The sequence below is a fragment of the Bos indicus x Bos taurus genome, chromosome 25, assembly GCF_003369695.1.
Source record: "Bos indicus x Bos taurus breed Angus x Brahman F1 hybrid chromosome 25, Bos_hybrid_MaternalHap_v2.0, whole genome shotgun sequence".
Taxonomy (NCBI): domain Eukaryota; kingdom Metazoa; phylum Chordata; class Mammalia; order Artiodactyla; family Bovidae; genus Bos; species Bos indicus x Bos taurus.
Window position 1 is genome coordinate 32,796,874 of NC_040100.1, and position 19,607 is coordinate 32,816,480.

At 50.7% G+C, this 19,607-nt stretch overlaps 1 protein-coding gene across 5 annotated transcripts in view; it reads right to left on the reverse strand.

The window, feature by feature from the left end:
* CLEC16A (C-type lectin domain containing 16A) overlaps positions 1-19,607 on the reverse strand; it is a 234,178-nt gene that overhangs the window by 131,098 nt on the left and 83,473 nt on the right. For all 5 annotated transcript variants that reach the window (XM_027526429.1, XM_027526430.1, XM_027526428.1 and 2 more), the window contains 4 exons: positions 19,480-19,580; positions 6,758-6,880; positions 3,353-3,462; positions 2,517-2,561 (listed from right to left, as the gene is read on the reverse strand). In XM_027526429.1, the coding sequence (XP_027382230.1) occupies positions 2,517-2,561; positions 3,353-3,462; positions 6,758-6,880; positions 19,480-19,580 (379 nt within the window). The remainder of the gene's footprint in view (positions 1-2,516; positions 2,562-3,352; positions 3,463-6,757; positions 6,881-19,479; positions 19,581-19,607) is intronic.

Here is a 19,607-nt window from a genome sequence, read left to right on the forward strand (position 1 = left end):
CCAGGAGATCTTCCCGACCCAGGGATTGAACCCAGGTCTCCTGCATTGTAGGCAGACGCTTTACCATCTGAGCCACCAGGGAAGTTCTGGGAGAAGGGAGGTGTGATTCAAATACAGACCTCCTTTTGTCACAAAAAAAGAAAAATCCTCTGGGAAGATGCCTACCTATGTATCTTCCTGCTTTTTGCAATCCAGAAGCTTTTGTGGGGAGGGTGGGGAGGACTGACTAAGCTCAGTTACACTGGAAGGAGTGTCAAAGATGACTGTGCTGAGGACTCATATCCTCACTTCAAGCCCAAGTGGGGTTGGGGCCAGTCGGGGACTGGGGTTCCACCCCGGAACATGGGGCCCACTGTGGTACTACCCTCTTCTGAGCACATCCAGAGTGCTGCAGCTTTGGGGGGTCATCTGAGCCCCACAAGGGGCATTTCCAGATTATGTGACCTGGTTTTATCTCAACAAACACTGACAGTAATGGACAGTGGCTGAAAAAGTTTCTTGCAAGGAAAAAGACTCGCGGGTATCTATGTATACAGGTAACAGCCGTTTAAAGAGAGTACAGTGAATGAGAGCACAAGTGAACCAGAAAACGGCAGTGCTGACGCCTTTCCTCCTCCTCGGAGGATCTCTTCATCAGTCAGATTACGAGGGAAAACCGCCACTCACTGGATCCAGAGAGAGCTGATGTGGAGGCCAAAATATCAGAAAACTACCAGGGCTGTCTGACATATGGATGAACCAGTACTGACAATGATGAGCCCTGCCTAAGTCCACCTTACCCTTAAGAAAAGAGGGAAACAAAGTCACCACAAGGCTGTATCTTAAAGTGAATCCCCTGGAAACTGAACCTACACATTTTCCAGATACTGAAGGTCATGGGGGCGCTTTATCAATTCTCACTAAATTCATGAGAAACATTTAGAGCCTGTGTGAGGTTTCTCAGCACAGAGGCACACTTCATTTTATTGAGCTTTGCTTTACTGAAGCTGAAACTCCAATATTTTGGCCACCTGATGCAAAGAATTGACTCACTGGAAAAGATCCTGATGCTGGGAAAGTTTGAAGGCAGGAGGAGAAGGGGACAACAGAGAATGAGATGGTTGGATGGCATCACCGACTCGATGGACATGAATTTGAGCAAGCTCCGAGAGTTGGTGATGGACAGGGAAGCCTGGCGTGCTGCAGTCCATGGGGTCGCAAAGAGTTGGACATGACTGAGCGACTGAACTGAACTGAAGTTACTGTTTCAAAGATACTGCATTTTTTCTAAACAAACTGAAGGTCTGTGGCAAATGCTGGCCATCCAATGACTGCATGTTTTAGCAATAAAGTTTTCTCTTTTAAGGCAGCACTAGGCCTTTGCTGCAGCTTGAGCTTTCCTTAGCTGAGGCGTGCAGGCTGAGCTGTCCCCTGCTACGTAGACTCGATCTTAGTTCCCAGCCAGGAATCAAATACTCGTCCTCTGCATTGGAAAGTGGATTCTTAAACACTGGACCATTGAGGAAATCCTAACAATAAAATTATTTTTAATTAAGGTATGTACAATCCCAAAGGCAATCAACCCTGAATATTCAGTGGAAGGACTGATGCTGAAGCTCCAATACTTTGGCCACCTCATGTGAAGAGCCGACTCATTAGAAAAGACCCTGACGCTGGGAAACATTGAGGGCAGGAGGAGAAGGGGATGACAGAGGATAAGATGATTCAATAGCATTACCAACTCAATGGACAGGAATCTGAACACACTCCAGCAGACAGTGAAGGACAGGGAAGCCTGGTGTGCTGCAGTTCATGGGATCACAGTCAGACATGGCTTAGTGACCGAACAACAGAAACACATTTTTTAGACACCATGCTATCGCTCACTTACGGTACAGTGTAAGCATAACTTTGATTAGCAGTGGGAAACCAAAACATTTGCTTGACTCTATTGTGGTATTTGCTGTTTTGTGGTGGTTTGGAATCAAATTCAAAGTATCTCTGAGGTTTGCCTGTACATATATATAAACAATACACATGCATACAGTTTATAAATTCATATGTAATTCAGTAATTTTATACCTATGCATGCGTGCATGCTAAGTCACTTCAGTTGTGTCCAACTCTTTGTGACCCCATGGACCCCATGGCCTGCCAGGCTCTCTTGTCCATGGGATTCTCCAGGCAAGAATACTGGTGTGAGTTGCCGTGGTAAGCACATATAATTCACGAACACAAAAGTTCCTACGTATAATTTAGTCGTATGAGTATCTGTATATAATTAATGGTTTATATGTAAATTCATCAATAAAAAAACTCATATATAATTGATAAATAAACAATCCCACACTAGGGGTGAGTCCTCAAAAGTTGTGCTGATAAGACAGCGTGAGCAGAATAGCACAGAGACCACTGTGGCGGAGCAGACAGAATGGTACATTTTTACTCAGGACCCAGAGGGTGTAAGAAAGGACTGAAGACACGACAGTCCTGTTTCTACGACACACACTGCTGTCCCCCGAGCTCCGGCAATTTACCTTATAGAAATGCCGCACCAGGTGGACGCTTTCTTCTCGGGCTCCCTGTTAAAAGAGAGGGAAGGCATGAGGGGGCAGGTCTCACGGAGGTGAGTGAGTTGGGGCAGGCCACGGATTCTGAAAGCTGAGTCTATAGAAGACAGATGCTGGGCTAATAATCTTAATCCATAAAGTGGTTCTTCATGGGGGTGGTGGAGAAGGAGCTCAAAATAAAACTGGGTGAAGGACAAATGATTCAACCTGATGACTTGGAGAGCTGTTGACGTGCAGTTCTGTGAGGGAAATGGGTTCTATTAATAAAATACGGCTGTGATGACTCCGCTCTTTTAAACAGAAAAATTCACTTGTGAACGTGTGTGTGAGGGTATATGTGTAGCTGGAAAGACACACACCAAGCATCAACTATTGTTACTTTTTACCCCTCTGTACTTTTCTAAACTTTCTAAAACAAACATGAAAAATAAGAGGGAAAACAACAAACGCTATTTAAAACATGAGTGTACGCAGTAGCACGATAAACCATAAATGAATAAACATGTGTCTGTACATGAATACAACTTCCAAAATATAAAAAGAAAAAAATCCTGGAGACAAATACAGAGCCAAACACTTACAAGAGAAACTGCTAAAATTCGCTAATTAAGTGGGCTGCTTGGGGCCATCTCAGTGGAAGGGCAGGTCCGTGGGTACAAGTGGGCAGGGGGTCGGCAGGGCGTCTGTGGCCCGTCTTCCTCCTGCTGGTGCCTCGCACACCCGGGCCCAGCTACGACCTGGACGCAGGGGCTTCCCTGCGACCTCCCACACCGTGGGCCTGGCGCGGCAGGAACGGGCCTCACCTCCAGGCAGGCCAGGTGCACGTCCTTTATGATGCAGCCTGTGCTGGTCACGACTTGCTGCTTGAGGAGCAGACAGCTCAGCTCCAGTGTCGCCAAGCGGATCTTGCCGTCTGCAGGGCACACTCGGGTTAGCCATGCCCACACCCTTATGTGCAGTCAGTCTCCTTCCTTCCGGACTTGGAGACCAGCAGGTCAGCCGACAGGCCCCCCACATCCCGTGGGGACACAGAGGGAACTGCCACATGCTAATCCCCTTCCCAATCAACTACAGTTGAAAGTTCCCATCAAAACTGCCTGTGCCAAACGCTCCCCAAGCCCTCTTATGGGGGAGAAGGAGGCAGGAAAAATGGGTAACTGATTACTAGAGACCTAGAAAGTGGCTGTCTGTGGTCGCTTTGCTTGTCCAGTGGTCCTTCCCCTCCTTCAGGGACCAGAACCCCTCTTTCCTTTGGAGAGTCAACAGCCCCACTCGTGGTCATGGGATGTGGGTGGGGCTATCCTGCTCTCCCTGCCTCGGGGTGGGGGGCACAGCCCCCAGGCTGGGTGGGGCCATCCAGGCCCCTGGTCACAGTGCCCGCACAGAGGACCAGCAAGGGAGCCAGTCACAGCCAGTGAGGCTCGATTCCACAACTCGCTGGAACCCCTGCGCTCCAGACCCGCTCCCCGTGCTGAGCTGCAGACAGGGACAGTGATGGGCCCCACAGTGGCCACCATGCCCACATTTTCACACTCCTGTGTTCTACAACCTAAGCCCCGAGTCCTGCCTTCCACCACTCAGCGTCTCTCTTACAGCAAGTCTAGAGCCTGACAGAGAAAGGGGAGGCGGGAGAGGCAGGCAGTTAACTGGCCAACACAGAAGGTTGCAGAGCCCGCAGATGAGCTTGCCAACACTGTGTGGGTCCCGGGTCCACTGTGCCTACGGCCAGAGCCCAGCAGACTCGAAGTCACACAGGCCAGCAGACTTGTCTGTATTGTCTCAGTGAGTCTGAGCTGGGCTCCTGTCAACTGCAGCCGAGTCTTGACTAACACAGCCTGCTGTCCTGCTATGAGCTGGGAGCCGGGCTCCTCAAGGAGCCTCTCTAAAGCCCCACTGCAGTGGGTGCTCTGCAGCCTGAGGTTTGGAGACGGGAAGGGGCAGGTTCCCAGCCTCACTCATGTGGGCCATGGCGGACTCAGGTGTTCTGGATGCCAAAACCCACACCTGGCATCATCCCTGGAAGCACCCGTGACCGCCTGACTGAAGGGCATCCCGCTCTCAGCAAACTCCCCCTAGGTCTTTAATGGGGAAGGGCCTTCACATAGGAGGGGCCAGGAAAGGGGGGCTCTCCGGGAACAGTGGGGACCAGGATGGGCCACTGGGGAAACACTCAAGGCAGACACATGGCTGCACACCTCCCTGCCCGGCTTTATGCCTCCTGTGTCAGGGGTTGTGGGGGAGAGGAGGAAGATAGGTGAGAATAGAAATCCATTTGCCCAAAACTGAGCAGGTAACATACAAGAAAAACTAGGCCTTCCGAAGCACAATACAAACCCAGCCCAGGCAGAGGCTGATCGGTCTTGGCTGGGCCACTCTGCCCGCCCTGGCCCAGCAGCACCCACCTGCCTGGCCTCCGCTGAGTGCTGGTGTTCTCTGGAGCACAGCCTGGCTCCCAACCACCCTGTGGGCCAGGTCAGAAACACCCCTCCTGCTGCCTCTGGGGAAGCAGACCGTGATGCTCCACTAGGACCCTTCTTCCTTTGTGAGCTCCTGGCGAGTTGCTGCTATTCCTCCCAAGGGTCTGTCTCTCCAGCGAAGCTTCCAGATTGTCCCTCTGAGCTGCCCCAGTGTATTCTCTTCAGAAATCCAGGCAGCGCTACACACTGTCCTCAGGAGGGCTGATGACCCTCCCGTCCCTGGAGGGTCCTCCCTAGCACCCAGGCCACATTCTGCCTCCCCGTCACCACGCCACATCTGGCTCCCGCCACTCCTGCCAACTGGCCCTGGGCCACCATTCTCAGGACCATGCTCTGCCTCCTCCACCTGGACCTTCAGTAGAAACCGGCCCCACTGAGCGTCCCTTGGTCCCAAGTGACCACATCTTTCTTGTCATTCAAAACACCCTCCTCCGGGACCTCTTCTCCCCACATGGGGCCTGGGCCAGGCTCCAGAGCCGGCTCCCCTGTATGTCACCTCCAGAGATGGACAGTGGCCCTGGCCTCAGTCCCAGATACGCCTCTCTCTTCTGTGACTTTAAAAAGATCTATGAGCCCCACAGAGTTACTTCTGGCCTTGACCCTGCTCTGAGGCTTAGATCCCATCTCCACATGGACCCCAGACTGTCGGGACTTCACAGAGGATAGGGTCTTCATGTCCCCTACTTCCTCATCCTGTACCCTCATCACTTGCACACAGAGGCTGGAATACAGGAGCTGCTAAATAAACAGCTGTTGGGTTTACCGATACCCTGACATCACCCTTTAGGCTGTGGACCTGGCTCTCCAAGCCCTTGCGGTCACTCCCCAGCAGTCACGCTGTGCTCTGACCACCACTCCCCTTGACTTCTGAGGCCCTCACCTGCAACTACATTCCTGGCCCCCTACCTTCCTGAGCCCACTGCCTGGACTGCTCCTGCTAGCTCAGCTCAGTGGTTCTCTCCCCACCAGGCAGCATCTCCGTCGGGCCCTTTCCTGGGCTCTCACTCACACCCTGATGATCTTTTTTCCTGCCTTGCAGTCAGGGTCTCTCAACCGTGGCACCATCGACATTTAGGGCTGGACAATCCTTTGTTTTGGGGCTGCCCTGTGCACCGTAGGGTGTTGAGCAGCACCCTGGCCTCTGCCTACAGAATGCTAGTAGCACCTGTCTCCAAGCTGTGACAACCAAGAGCGTCTCTGGACACTGTCCCCTGGGGACAACGCTGCCCCCAGGTGAGGACTGCTGCGCTACTTCATTCCACCTGCTCTTCCCAGCCCTTGCTGTGGCTGCAGGTCTGCACTGGCCAAGGCCTCAGAACTAGGCTGACACCGGGCACATATTATCAACAGCACCCAACCCCACCTTCCAGCCTTCCCTTTCGCTCACCCTTTCAGCCTAGTCCCTGTTCAAATGTTCATGCTTAAATGTGGCCTCGGCCACCCTGAGAGGAGGGCTGCAGACACTGGCACAACCGACCAAAGCAGAAGTGAGTATGGGAGGAGAAGACAGGGAGAGTCTGGCACAAACACCACGGGGGACGGGAAGAGGAGGAGGCCCCAGGATGAAGACAAGGCTGGACGGGAGGGTCCGGGGGGCCCAAGGTGTGTGTGCGGCAGGGGAGCGGCTGAGCTTCGCCTGGATTCCCGGCACGGCCGGGGCTCCTGGGGCTGGTGTGGGGCTTGGTCCCTGCAATTCCCCCACCCCCGGGAACCACCCGCATGCCCGGGCACCTGGCTGGGCCGCATTGTTCATGATTCTGATGAGTCTTTCAGCCAGGAGGTGGTTGTAAGTGGTTTTCTCGGCTGCAGTGGGCACTGGAAGCTGGATTCGCTCGAGTTTCTCAGGATCCATGCCTGGAACAGAGAGAAGGGGCCGGCTGTCAGCACAGCCACCTTACCTTGTCCCGGAAGGTCCCTTCGAACTTAGCTTCCTCAATCTTGGCTGTCCACCGTCCACCTTCCTGACTGCTGCCGCGACCAGGTACTGCCTGTGCTATGACTTACCTTAGAGTTTTCTGTAACTGGAACTTAAGCAAATGTATTATTAAAGCATACACTTTCTTTCTTTCTGTTTTAGCCCCGCCATGCAGCTTGTGGGACCTTAGTTTTCCAACCAGGGATTGAACCCGGGCCCCTGGCAGTGAAAGTGCAGAGTCCTAAGCACTGGACCACCAGGGAAGCCCCTAAAGCATACAGTTTCCATCACTACTTATAAATGGGAAACCGGGATGGCTGCAATGCTGACAGCAACAAGGCTTTCGTGTTTCAGCCAAACAATGTGGACTGGCTGCTCACTGTAGACTAAGGCCCACTCTGTTAAAAAGGCTGACGGGCAGGTACGTGATAGCTGTTGAGGTCACACTAGCCTGACCGGTGACGTGCTTCTGGGCACAATTGGGAGGGAGGGTGTTGGGAAGTGGGTAGGAGAGGAGCAACTTGGGCTTCACTGTCTTTTCGGGGCTGGTCTGCAAACCCCCGAGGCCACTGCTGTGTGAGACACGTCCCACAGTGGGGGTGGGGGAACAGACCAGACACAAAGGAACCTGCAGTCCTGCCCAACGATCGCACCTCCAGTTCTTAACACCAAACTGGTGAGCTGGGCCCCCAAGGGGCGAGCACACAGGCGGCAGAAAGGTGCCCATAGAAAGGCGCAGATAGGACAAAACCGACAGAGTGGATCTGTGTTTAAGGCACAGAGGGATCACTTTTCTTCCAGTGAAATCTATTAATAACTGCGTTTCAAAGATGAAAGACAAGACGGGAAGAGGAGGTGGGAAGCAGATGACACGCTCAATCTAACTGAACTTAGCGCCACTTTTCCTAAAGCAGGACCTGGGGGCTGGGGTGACAGGACGACTCGCTGGGGCCACATCGGCAGGCCGAGTGAGGGACAAGAGGTGATGCAAAGCCTCTTGTCTAGCGTGGCTCTGCAAGAAAACTACACCCGCAGAAAAGCTCCCAGAAACAAACCTTTCACTTGCTCCATGCTCAGGGAGCTGGGAAGGACTGTTTGTGCCTGAAGCACGTCTTTTCCTGTTATTCTACAAAAGGGGGGAAGGTGGCACTTCTGGGAACTCTTGAAATACGGCCCCTTGAGTCCCACATGACGCTTCATTTAGAACCTTGACAAAATAGCGGAGGATAGCAGTGAAGAGCTGATCGTCTGGATTCTAAGTGACTCCCACGCTCACACGTTGACGTAATAAACCATAACAATATATCTTGCTTTATTGAATTCCTTCCAGATCAGAACCGGAGGCTAAGTCATGCCAAGGAGATAACACGAGTAGGGGAGGCCCGAGGGCTGGAGGTGGGCAGCTCCCTCTCTTATGACCGCACCGACGTGGCTTCATCAAAAAAATTTGATTGCGATGAAAATTGAATTTGTTGGTTCGGTATCCCATCTTAATGCTAAATGTCTTAACTCTGAAACGTTCTGGTTTATTAAACGGCAGGAGGGACATCGACTAAATCTTTCTGTCGTTTGTTGTTTTTTTATTTTCCTCCAGAGATGTCAACACCATGTGAATCTCTCTCTACTCTTTCCTTCCTGGCCCTCTGGAAACTGTCAGTCAGTGGTTCTGCGGAAAAAAAAAATGGCTCCTTGGCCTGTCCGGGGCATCACCCAGCTCCGTGACCCCACCATCTGCCATCCCACTTCAAAGATGGCAGACGGAACCGGCTGCTGGTTCCCCGGGGAACGTGGGGGCAGCCGGCAGGGCCAGTGACACCCGGACTCGGACCAGCTCTTGCATTTCCAGGATGCATTCCATTTTTATCTTTCCCATTATTGCCCCGACTCCCTTAGGATTTGTCAAAAATGAGAAAATCTGTGGCAAAATCTTCTCTCAACAGGAAGAGAAACCTGCCAAGGTTATCCTGACCTTCCTCAGCCCCACTCTCTGGGAGGCGGGGAACCCCGGGGACTGAAACACATCCTGGCTTCAGAGGACCAGATTCCAATGCACCCTCTTCCTTTAGGGAGGAAATTAAGGCCCAGGGATAAGTCGTGTCCCCAGGGTCAGAGAGCACGTTAGAGGAAGAGTCAGAACCAGGATAATTCCCCAGGTGGACAGGATCCAGATGGGGTAGGGGCAGCACCCCCCACCTGCAGAGCCGCCGGCAGCACCAGCGTGCGAGGGGCCTGCTATGGGCTGATGACAGCCACCGCCCGCCTGCAAGGCAGTGCTCCTCCCTGCCCGGCTCCCTCTCCCCCTGGGCTCCTGCCACACCGGGTTCCTCTGTTTTGATGGTTAAGCTCCTTGACCCACAGTCTCCTTGTTCAATGGAAATGATCACAGAAACTGCGCACCCCAGGCTTACTGTCAGGACCCATGCTCAATGGTGACTTGGCATCACCACATGCTGATAGGAATTTTTACTTTGAATGTGGCTTAATGGAGTTCTGTATCAGCTGTACTGTAAGAGGAAAGAAAAGATCGGAAAACAACCTAACCAAGCTAACGTCGAGCTATTTCAGAAGGCCCAAAGAAGGCATGCTGCGCTGTCTGGGGGCAGCGCAGGGGACGAGCAGCTTGGACTGGATTCTGAAGGGTGAGCAGCTCAGGGACGACCAGGTCGTGCCAGGCCCAGGGGCAGGGCAGGGAGTGCGGCAGAGCTCAGGGAGAGCAGGGCCAGGGGCTGTGGGCGGAAGTGATGTGGCCGACTCTGGCAGGAGGGACCGGCAAGGCTTGGCTGCCAGGACCCCTCGGGCGGCAGCTAGCTGGTGACAGGAAGTGTTTGTGCTCCAGCCAACTCTGGAGTGGTCTCTGTCTCCCCACTCAAGGTGATCTTCCTGCTTCCGGCCCTTTCCCCCAAACAGACTCCATGTGGCAAGTCATTCTGTGTGGTAGATTTTACCATCAGTCAAGATGAAGCAGAGAGCAGGCTCACATCACACAACACGTGACAAAGCTTTGTACACAGCCCCTCTGGGCATCTCTGATCTTCCCCCAAAGTTCCTGCTGGGCCAGGCGCCTTATTCCCTCCCCACCTCTCTCTTTCTCCCACCTCGGTCTCTAAGACATTCTTCTGGGTCCTAATAAAACAGTGGCTGACAGCTGTGAATGAACAAGGTCAACTTGATCATATGACAAAGATATGCAAGGGAACAAGCGTGTGTACAGATGAATGGATAGACAGGCACACACACACACACACACACACACACACACACACACACACACACAGGTTTACACACACACACAGGTTTCCAGTCACTGAGAAGCAGGTTTTGTTGCAAACCGGCTCTAGTTCCTTTGCTAGTCATTTCCCTCTGACCGAAATAAACACTGTAGATAACATATGGTCCTATTTGATTCAGCCCTTAAGTGCCGAGTGACAGACAAATTCCAGAGAAACCCAGATGCACTTCACGTGGCCTGGGGAGCCGCGCTCGCACGTCCAGATTCCAGCAGACCACGCGCTTCCTCGCTCCCTCCCTGCCGGGTCAGAGCGAACCTGCTCGCCAGTGAGTCAGAACAGTCTCCCCTGCCATCGCTCCCACCCAACAAGCACGGGGCTAGGGGCAGGCGGGGCCCAACTCCCAGCTAACTCACTCAAAGAAGCCCAAAGAGAAGGGAAGGGCGAGGTTCCGTGATGTCAGTGACCAGCTCCTAAGTTTTCCCCTGAGTTCTGGCTTCTGGATTCTTTCTCCTCACTGGAAGCCCCCATTCAGGACAGGGGTGGAACAGACCCAGGCCGAAGTAACATAAAAAGAAGTGGACAGACAAATCTGCACAATAATGCCAGGTAAAAGTCACAGTCAAAAAGCTCTTTTCTCTCTCTCTTTGGCTAGAGTCATGCAAGCATTGCCAGCTTTGGAAAACTATAGACCAACTATTTCGAAAGCTAACCAGATGTTGGGCTGATTTCCAATGTACTTCCAGTTCTGATTATGTGTCAGTCGAGATCCAGAATGATATTTTGCCAGTTTTCTGCAGGGTGAAAGCCTTCTATTATCTTTCAGCCTTTCTCATACCTCTCATCCTTGTTCCAAGCAACCTCTCAGCAAAACGAAAGCCCAAGATCCTTCTTCTAAACAATGATAAATGGTGGTGGGCAGAGTGGGGGAACCTTTAAAAAGACAAAGCTGCAAAACTCCCCTCCCCCTCCCCCCGACCCCTGGGGCCAGGGCCCTGCAGACTTGACAAAGGACAGAGGACTGAATCTGCTATTACAGACAGGAACCAGAGTTCATTACTGGCCCTACTGACTCACAACGAGCGCCTCCCTCCAACCGGTCAACCCTTTCCACTGCGCGATATTCATTTTGGTGCAGCATCTAATCTATTATGATTTACTGGAAGGCCTGAGCTAACATTTAGTTTTTATTAACATTGCTTTTATGTTAAAATTGTCCTATGATGAAAAATCTATCGGAAAGAGGCCATTTCATTAGGGGCCCTGCTGAGAGGGCATGGATCTGGAAAAGAGAGGCTGAAGGTTAAGTGCAGCTAACCTGCTGCCTAACCAAAACATCACCCACCCACACACCCAGCCCTCCCACTGCCACCAAACAGCCCCTGCCAAAGGCAGCCATGTGCCTCCAGGCCAGGCTGGAGCAGAAACCAGCTGCCACCAAACAGCCCCCGCCAAAGGCAGCCATGTGCCTCCAGGCCAGGCTGGAGCAGAAACCAGCTGCCACCAAACAGCCCCCGCCAAAGGCAGCCATGTGCCTCCAGGCCAGGCTGGAGCAGAAACCAGGTACAGTCCCCTGGCCCCACCGAGGCAGTTTCTCCTGGGGGTGCCCCAGGTACCTGGGCCTCTGGGTGCTGAACTAACACCCCAGATTCCTCTCCAAACCTGCTCAAGAGCCCACCCTTGCTGGTTCTGGATTTGCTACCACTGGTCACACAGCGGCAGGAGGCAGGGCCCTGGGCAGCACCCAGACTCCTCCTGTGGTGCCCCCTCCCACCCAAAACAAAGCTCCCCATCTTAGTGAATGGCCGCATAAAGCTGCCCTCATGTCCCTCTCACTCAGCCCCCACATCCAGACCATGAGCTTGTCCTGGCTCTAACTCCAAAATATATCGTTAAAACCTTCCAGTTGTCTCCATCTCCACAGCCAATGTGCCATAATTCAATCTACGTTATTCCCGCCTGGACTACCGCAACAGCTTCCTAACCAGCCTCCCAGCTTTCCCCGACACACCTCACCCCTCACCCTCCACTGACTCACTCTCCATCCAGCAGCCAGGGTACTCTCCCCAAAATTTCCATCTGTTTATGTCACTCTTCTACTTAAAAAATCCTCTAGGTGTTTCTCACTGCAATTGGAATAAATTCTAAATTCCTTCTCCCAGCCTTTAAGATTCTCCATGATCTGGTCCCTGCCCACCTAGCCAGCCTCACCTTGAACTGCTTTCTGTTACTCAAACCTGTAAGATCTTTTCCACCCCAGGGCCTTTGCACCTGCCATTCCCTTTGCCCAGAGCATTCTTGCCCTAGAGCTTTGCGGGGCTGGCTCTTTCCCATTCTCAGGCCTCAGCTCTGATGTCTGTTCCTCAGAGAAGCCTCCCCAGACCACCCAAGCAGGCGACCCCACACCCTTGGCTTTCTCCACACTCGCAAATCACAGCCGCCACGCTGCCTTCACCTCCACCACCCTTGCCTTGCTCCCTCCACAGCAGCCACACTCGCCTCCAAGAACATCTCTGTTTGCTACGCCACTGGGTTCTCAATATTAACCACAGCGCCTGGCATCTAAGAATGGCTTCAGAAATACTTGTCAGAAGGGTGAATGAGTAAATAAAAGGAAAGCATTAGCAGGAAATGGAAGGAGGAATTAAATTCCCTCGAATATAGAGTCCCACTCTTTTAGGAAGATGCCAAGAGAGGTAGGTGGGCTCCTCACCAGGATCATCTCTCCGTCCACATCAAGGAAGGAGGGTGGTGTGTAAGCCTCTGCTTTTCCATTTCACAGCACACGTTGGGGCTCCTAGAAGGAAGCCCGTCAGCAAAGCCAGCCCCCCTATAAGAAGTCTGTCCTTGTGCCCCCGGCCCCCCCTGGAACTGGGCACCCCTCACCCACTCCCCAACAGCAGTTTCCCTGCGGAGGCCCTGAGTGCGGGCCGCCAGCAAGAGAGCGGTGCGGGGGAGCTGCCACACGGTTCAGAGGTGGTCAGTCAGAAACTTCGGGCAGAGCACTGGCCGGGTGCCAGGCGCTGAGCTGAGTACTCAGTACTGTGTAGTGCAGGAGGCTGTCAAGAGAGACACGGCCTCTGCTTTCAGAGGCCCAGTCGTTCCAGAATGGGAGAGAAAACATACAGAGCAAAAGCAGTACAAAGAAGTGCTGTGGGAACTTCATGGAAATTAAGTTCTGCTCTTCTAAAGGTATTGTGAAGAAAAGAAGACCAGCCACCGACTGGGAGGAAATCTTTGCAACACACAGCTGATGAAGGACTTGTATCTAGGATAAAAAGAACTCTCAAAACTCAACAGTAAGAATGTGGCCAATTCCTTAAAACATGGGCAAAGGATATGAAAAGATACTTTACCAAAGAAGACGGTAGACTCAGCACTTAAAAAGCTGTTCGACATCATTAAGCTTGTGTGTTTGTGTGTTAAGTCACTTCGGTTGTGTCTGTGTCCCCACGGACTGTAGCCTGCTAGGCTCCTCTGTCCACGGGATTCTCTCTCCAAGCAAGAATACATGCCCTCCTCCAGGGGATCTTCCCAACCCAGGGATTGAACCTGCGTCTCTTAGGTCTCCTACACTGGCAGGTGGGTTCTTTATCACTAGCGCCACCTGCAAAGCCCCATTAGTTGTTAGGGAAATGGAAATTAAAATCACAAAAAGACACCACTACAGGTATCCATTAAAATGACTAAAAATAAAAAGGTGGCCATGCCAACCACTGGTGAGGGTATGAGGCCAATGGCACACTCGTGCACTGATGGTGGGAGGTAAGATCACACAGCTGCTTTGGAAGACAGCATGGCAGTCTCTGAAAAACAAACACACACACACCTGTCATATCATTCAGTCATTTCACTCCTCAGTATTTACCCAAGGAAAAAAATGCAAATACGTGTCCAGAGACTTATATAGCAATGTTCGTGGCAGATTTGTTTGTAATGGTCAAAAACTGGAAATGAACCAAATGTCCTTTAACAGACAGACAGGTAAACAAACTGGTACATTCACACAGGGGAATATGACTCAAAAGTAAGAAGAAAGGGACCACTGAGGCACACAACTGCAAGAACGAATCTCAAAACAATCACGCAAACTGAAAGAAGTCAGACCAAAAAAGAGGACACGCTGCACGATCTTATTTATATAAAATTCTAGAAAGTGCAGACTAAGCTATAATGACAGGGAGCAACTCAGAGCTGCCTAGGGAGAGGGGTGACAAAGGGCAGAGAGAACGTTTGGAGTGATGGGTATGTACACTGACTTGACTGCAATGATGGTTTCATGGGTGAACACGTGTGTCAAAGCTCATCAAACTGCACACTTTAAAAATGTGCAGTTCACTGTTTATCAATTATACCTCAATAAAACTTTCTTGTTTAAATGTTACAGCTTCCGGACAAGAGGGATTGGATGTACCCACCTCACTCAAGCAACTAGAAGAGCTGGCAAACTATATAAGACAGTGGTTACGACACACAGGACGAGACAGTGTGCAACACAGGAGGGGAACCGAGAGGGAAGAGACAAAGGCAGTGGGCCGGGGTTGCGCCAGGTCACCGGGTGGAAAGCTTCCAGGCCTCAGCACAGACTCACAGAAGCCGGACGAAGCCCGTGGTCGCTCTGAGGTGAGAAGGCAGAGTCTGCAGTTCAGAGAGGCAAGTGACCAGAACTGATGGGAGAGAGGAGAAGAGAAGGGAGAGGCGCAGGGACCTGCAGGGGCTTCCTTCCAAGGCTTCGGCTCAGTTCTGCCCCGCGGCATGCAGGTGAGCAAAGGCAAAGGCCTACTGGGAGAAGGAGGGTGGAACAACCCCTGGAGCTCACCCAGGGCTGAGAAGAACTCACATTCCCACCAGCCTGCAAGGATGAGCCACCTAATCGTAGCTTATCAAGCAGAGTTCTCGGAAGCGGACAGCCTCCATATGGGGCCAAATGAGCCTGAGACTAAAGGCTGTTCTGGACTAGCACTACCAAGGCTTAAAAGCAAGCCTCAAGAAAGATCTCATGGATTCCAAGTAACTCACCATGTCCCAGGACAAAGCCCAAAAATACTGAAAGGGAGAAAGAATTCAGTACCCAACAACATAAAATTCATACCAACTGTCAACCAATCAAAAAATACCAAGCATGAAAAGGAAAAAAAGAAAATATAACCTAAAAATCAAACCAAAGAAAATAACAGAAACATGATGAGAAATTGCACAGATGGTAGAATTTAGACAAAAAAGAAATTGGAAGAGAAATTGTAAAATATTTTAAACTGAATAAAAATTAAACTGCATATATCAAAACTTATTGCAGGAAGCTAAAGCAGTGCTTAGAGAGACATATACAGCATTAAACTTTCATTTTATCAAAAAAGTATGGTTTAAAAATCAATGACTGATATGGGGAGGATATGACTAAAGAGGAATAACGTGAGCAAACTTTTTGGTTGCTCATCTTGTAATGATTTGTATCTTGTAATCAATGATCTAAATTTCCATCATAAGAAACTACAAAAACAGTAAATTTGAAGTAAGCAGCTGAAGGTCAAAAATAAAAAACAAAAATTAACAAAATATAAAACAGAAAAACCATAGAGAAGTCAGTGAAACCAAAAGAAAGTTCTTTGAGAGTACCAATAAAATTAATATAAAATTGATAAATTTCTAGCCAAATTGATAGGAAAAAAAAAAAAAATGAAGACCTAAACAATTAATACCATGAATTGAAAGGGGGATCACTATAGATCCAACAGACATTAAGAGAATAATAAAGGAACATAGTAAAAGAAAAAATCTGTGCCAGTAAATTCAATAGTTTAGATGAAATGACAAATTCCTGGAAAGATACAAGCTACCAAAACTTGTGTAGAAGAAATAAATAAGCTCTAATAGCTCTATATCTACTAAGGAAATTGAGTACTTTAAAACCTTTTCTCAAAGAAAACTCCAAGCCCAGATGGCTTCACTGGTGAATTTCATCAAATAGTAAAGGAAGAAATAGACCAGCTCTACAAAAACTGGTCCAGGAAATTCAGGAGGAGGGACTATTTCCCCATTCATTCCATAAGGTGAACATAAGCAAACAAAACAAGAGAATTACAGGGAGACCACAGGCCAGTAACACTCAGAAACATAGCCGCAAAACTTCTTCACCAAGTTTTAGCAAATCACATCCAGCAAAGTGTAAAACGTGCCTGCCATACTAGAGGACACTAACCCACAGTGAGTATCACCTGAAGGGCTCAGAGAAAACTTCCAGGATAAACATAATTTCAATAGGTGGTGATGTCAGGGCAGAGAAAACAGCAGGAAAAGACACAGACGGATACAAGAAGGTAGAAGCCTAGCCAAGAACAGGTAGGTGAGTTGGCACTGATGGGGTGGCTGCCAAGCTTCCAGAGAAGTTCCCTTCTCCGGGAACAGTCCCAGACACAGAGCTGAAACACCCTGGGGCCGGCTCGGCGCTGTGTGACCCCGACCCCACCCACCCCACCCTCAGGCACAACTGACTGCTCCAGAGTTAGACCCATCACCAACCTGCAACAATCAGATCTCTTGCCCACCAATCTGAAACTGGAATGGAGACAGACTCCCTGCCTGAGATCTGCTGGACCCAAACCACCATCTACCTTAAGTCCCCAGAGTTGGTTGGTTCCTGCCCTTTCCTTGGCTTTTCAGCAGCTTCTTGGATCTCATGAGCTGTCCCAGGGACCTTCCCATAAGATTCTTTTTGTTAATGTGAGGTGGTTTGAGGGGCTTATAACCAAAAGAATATTGAAGAGTACCATGACAGTCACTACAAGTTTATCTCTGTGAAAGAGTTAATTGCTGCTTAGAGTCTGAATCCTGGGCCAGGGCCAAGCGTCCGCAGTGGGAAGTCAGGGGAATCAGATCAAGTTAGGATGGTGGGTGCAATCCAGGTACTCAGAATGGCAGGTTACTGGAGGTTGGAGTTGAAGGGAGAGAAAAATGCCCCAAAGGTTTTTAACAGGGGAAGGACACGGACAGCACAGTCTTACAAGGACCTGCCCGGCAGTGTTGTGGAGGATGGATTATGAAGTGGCCGTGTGTTGACTCCTCCGGAAGGCTGTGCTAAAGCTACTGGAGAGGCAGACTCAGGATCTCGCCTGCTCTCCTGCCCTTGGTCCTTCCCACCGGCACCAAGCCTAGATCCAGCCATTGAACTGTGCTCAGTTACATTCTGCTGATCAGACAGGCCAAAGAGGGAGAGATGACAACACTTGATGACTAAATGCTGGGATCAAAGCAGGAAAAGAGCTAAAGGTCATGGCAGTTTCAACCTTGGCTGGCAAATTCAACTGAACCAGAAATGGCAGGAAGTGTGATGAGGTTAGGGTATATTTATGGGTGACGAGTGTGGCATAAACAGACATTTCAAGGTGGTGCTCAATCACCCAGGTCAAAGCCTCCAGCATGTGAGGGGCAGGAGGTTGGAGTGCAAAGCTGGGGGGAAGTGGGCACAGATGGCAGGCGATCCACAGGTGGGACGGACTCCATGGGTCAGGCTTGGAGCTCTGTTTATTCCCAGGAACTGAGGGCTCCCGTGTGCCAGCGACTGAGCCAGAGCTGGAAGGGATCGAAGAAGCCAAGGGAATCAACGGGACTGTGGAGGGAGACACCAGAGGGAGCCTGCCACGCTTCTTTTGGGCTTCCCTGATGGCTCAGATGGTAAAGAGTCTGCCTGCAATGCAGGAGACCTGGGTTCGATTCCTGGGTCAGGAAGACCCTCTGGAGAAGGGAATGGCTACCCATTCCAGTATTCTTGTCTGGAGAATTCCATGGGCAGAGGAGACTGGTGGGCTAAAGTCTATGGGGTCGCAAAGAGTAGGACACGACTGAGCGACTGACACTTCAGACTAGATGTAAGCAGTCGCACATGAGCACAGTGACTGATACAGGACAAGAGCCACCACGGCTGGCTCCATCTGAGTAGGAAAAGCCTGGCAACGGCCTCAGTGTCATTCGATAAGGGACGGCAGAACAAACGATGGCACAGACGTAGGATTAAAAAGCATGAGGCAGTTCTAGGTACAGAACAGACCATAATAAGGAATGAACCTCCATTCATGTTGAGGGTAGGCAACCCATCGAAATAAAATCATATATACTTGGTATTTGGGCTTGCACAAGTATCTTTAAAAAGACACAAGAAACTGTTAACACAAATGGCCTTTGAAGAAGAGGTGGAGGACAAATGTGGGAAAGGGGGCATTTTTCACTGTATCTTCTTTTGCCACTAATCAACTTACTTATCAAGGGCTTCCCAGGTGGCTCAGTGGTAAAGGATCTGCCTGCTAATACAGGAGCCATAGGAGACACGGGTTCGATCCCTGGGTTGGGAAGATCCCCTGGAGTAGGAAATGGCAACCCACTCCAGTATTCTTGCTGGGATAATCCCATGGACAGAGGAGCCTGGCAGGCTACAGTCCATGGGGTTGCAAAGAGTCGGACACAACTGAAGCCACGCAGTAAGCACGCATACAACTTATCATCATCAATTATTTCAGAATAAATACATACTCTGTTAAGTGCTTTCTAAATGACTCCCACCATAGACCATCGCAGTAAAACCCACCTTTAACTACCTCCCAACAAGCTTTTGAAAAACCTACTAAAACATTAGACCTTGATGCAAGGTCTCAGCTATGCCGAGCCCAGTGCTTGGCAGGGGCCAGAAGGAATACTCCTGGTTTCTCCTTCAAAGAGCTTCTGATGTGGTGGGTTCAGAACTCACTCGTGCCAAGCCAGGTGGTGCACAACCAGCAGCTGTTCTCAGAGAGGAAGTGAACGAATGGATCCTAATCAAAACCCTCAGCTCTGCGAGAGGCTGATCCTGACCGCTCAGCCTCAACAGGGGAAGCCAGAGAACCACACCTTTCTTCAGAAAGGAAACCTACACTTCCACACAATCCACTCAGAGTCTATTTTAGCTCTGAACCCAGAATGGTACACTGACTATTATAAATAGCAAAACCAAGATTGCAGTTTGACTGATTCTTGTTCTGTTGTTAGGAAAGAGGTCAGAAGCTTAAGTCAGTTGTAGACCGAGGGGTCTAGAGCAAACCACAGTGTGAACACAGTCATGCTGCGCTGGACGGTCAACGCTTGAATCTCCCTCTCCACCACCCACCACCCGCCCCCGTGTTGCCTGAGTAACCGAGTCCTGTGGCTTCAGTGTGCAGAAAAGCACCTGAGAAACTAACGAGGCTGTAGGGAGGTTCTGTGGGAGTCTGCCAAAACCAGAAAGGAAATTCTTCAAGGAAAGCAGCTGTCCTTTCCCCTGAAGGCAGACGAGCTGAGTGGCTCACCTTTGTTGTGAGACATCGCGTACAGCAGGCAGAGCACGAAGAGTGCATGGTAGTCGTCGTCCGGGCTATCCAGGGCGTGGTACACCATATCCAGGAAGGGTCTGGAAGAGAGGGGCCAGCGTGAGCCT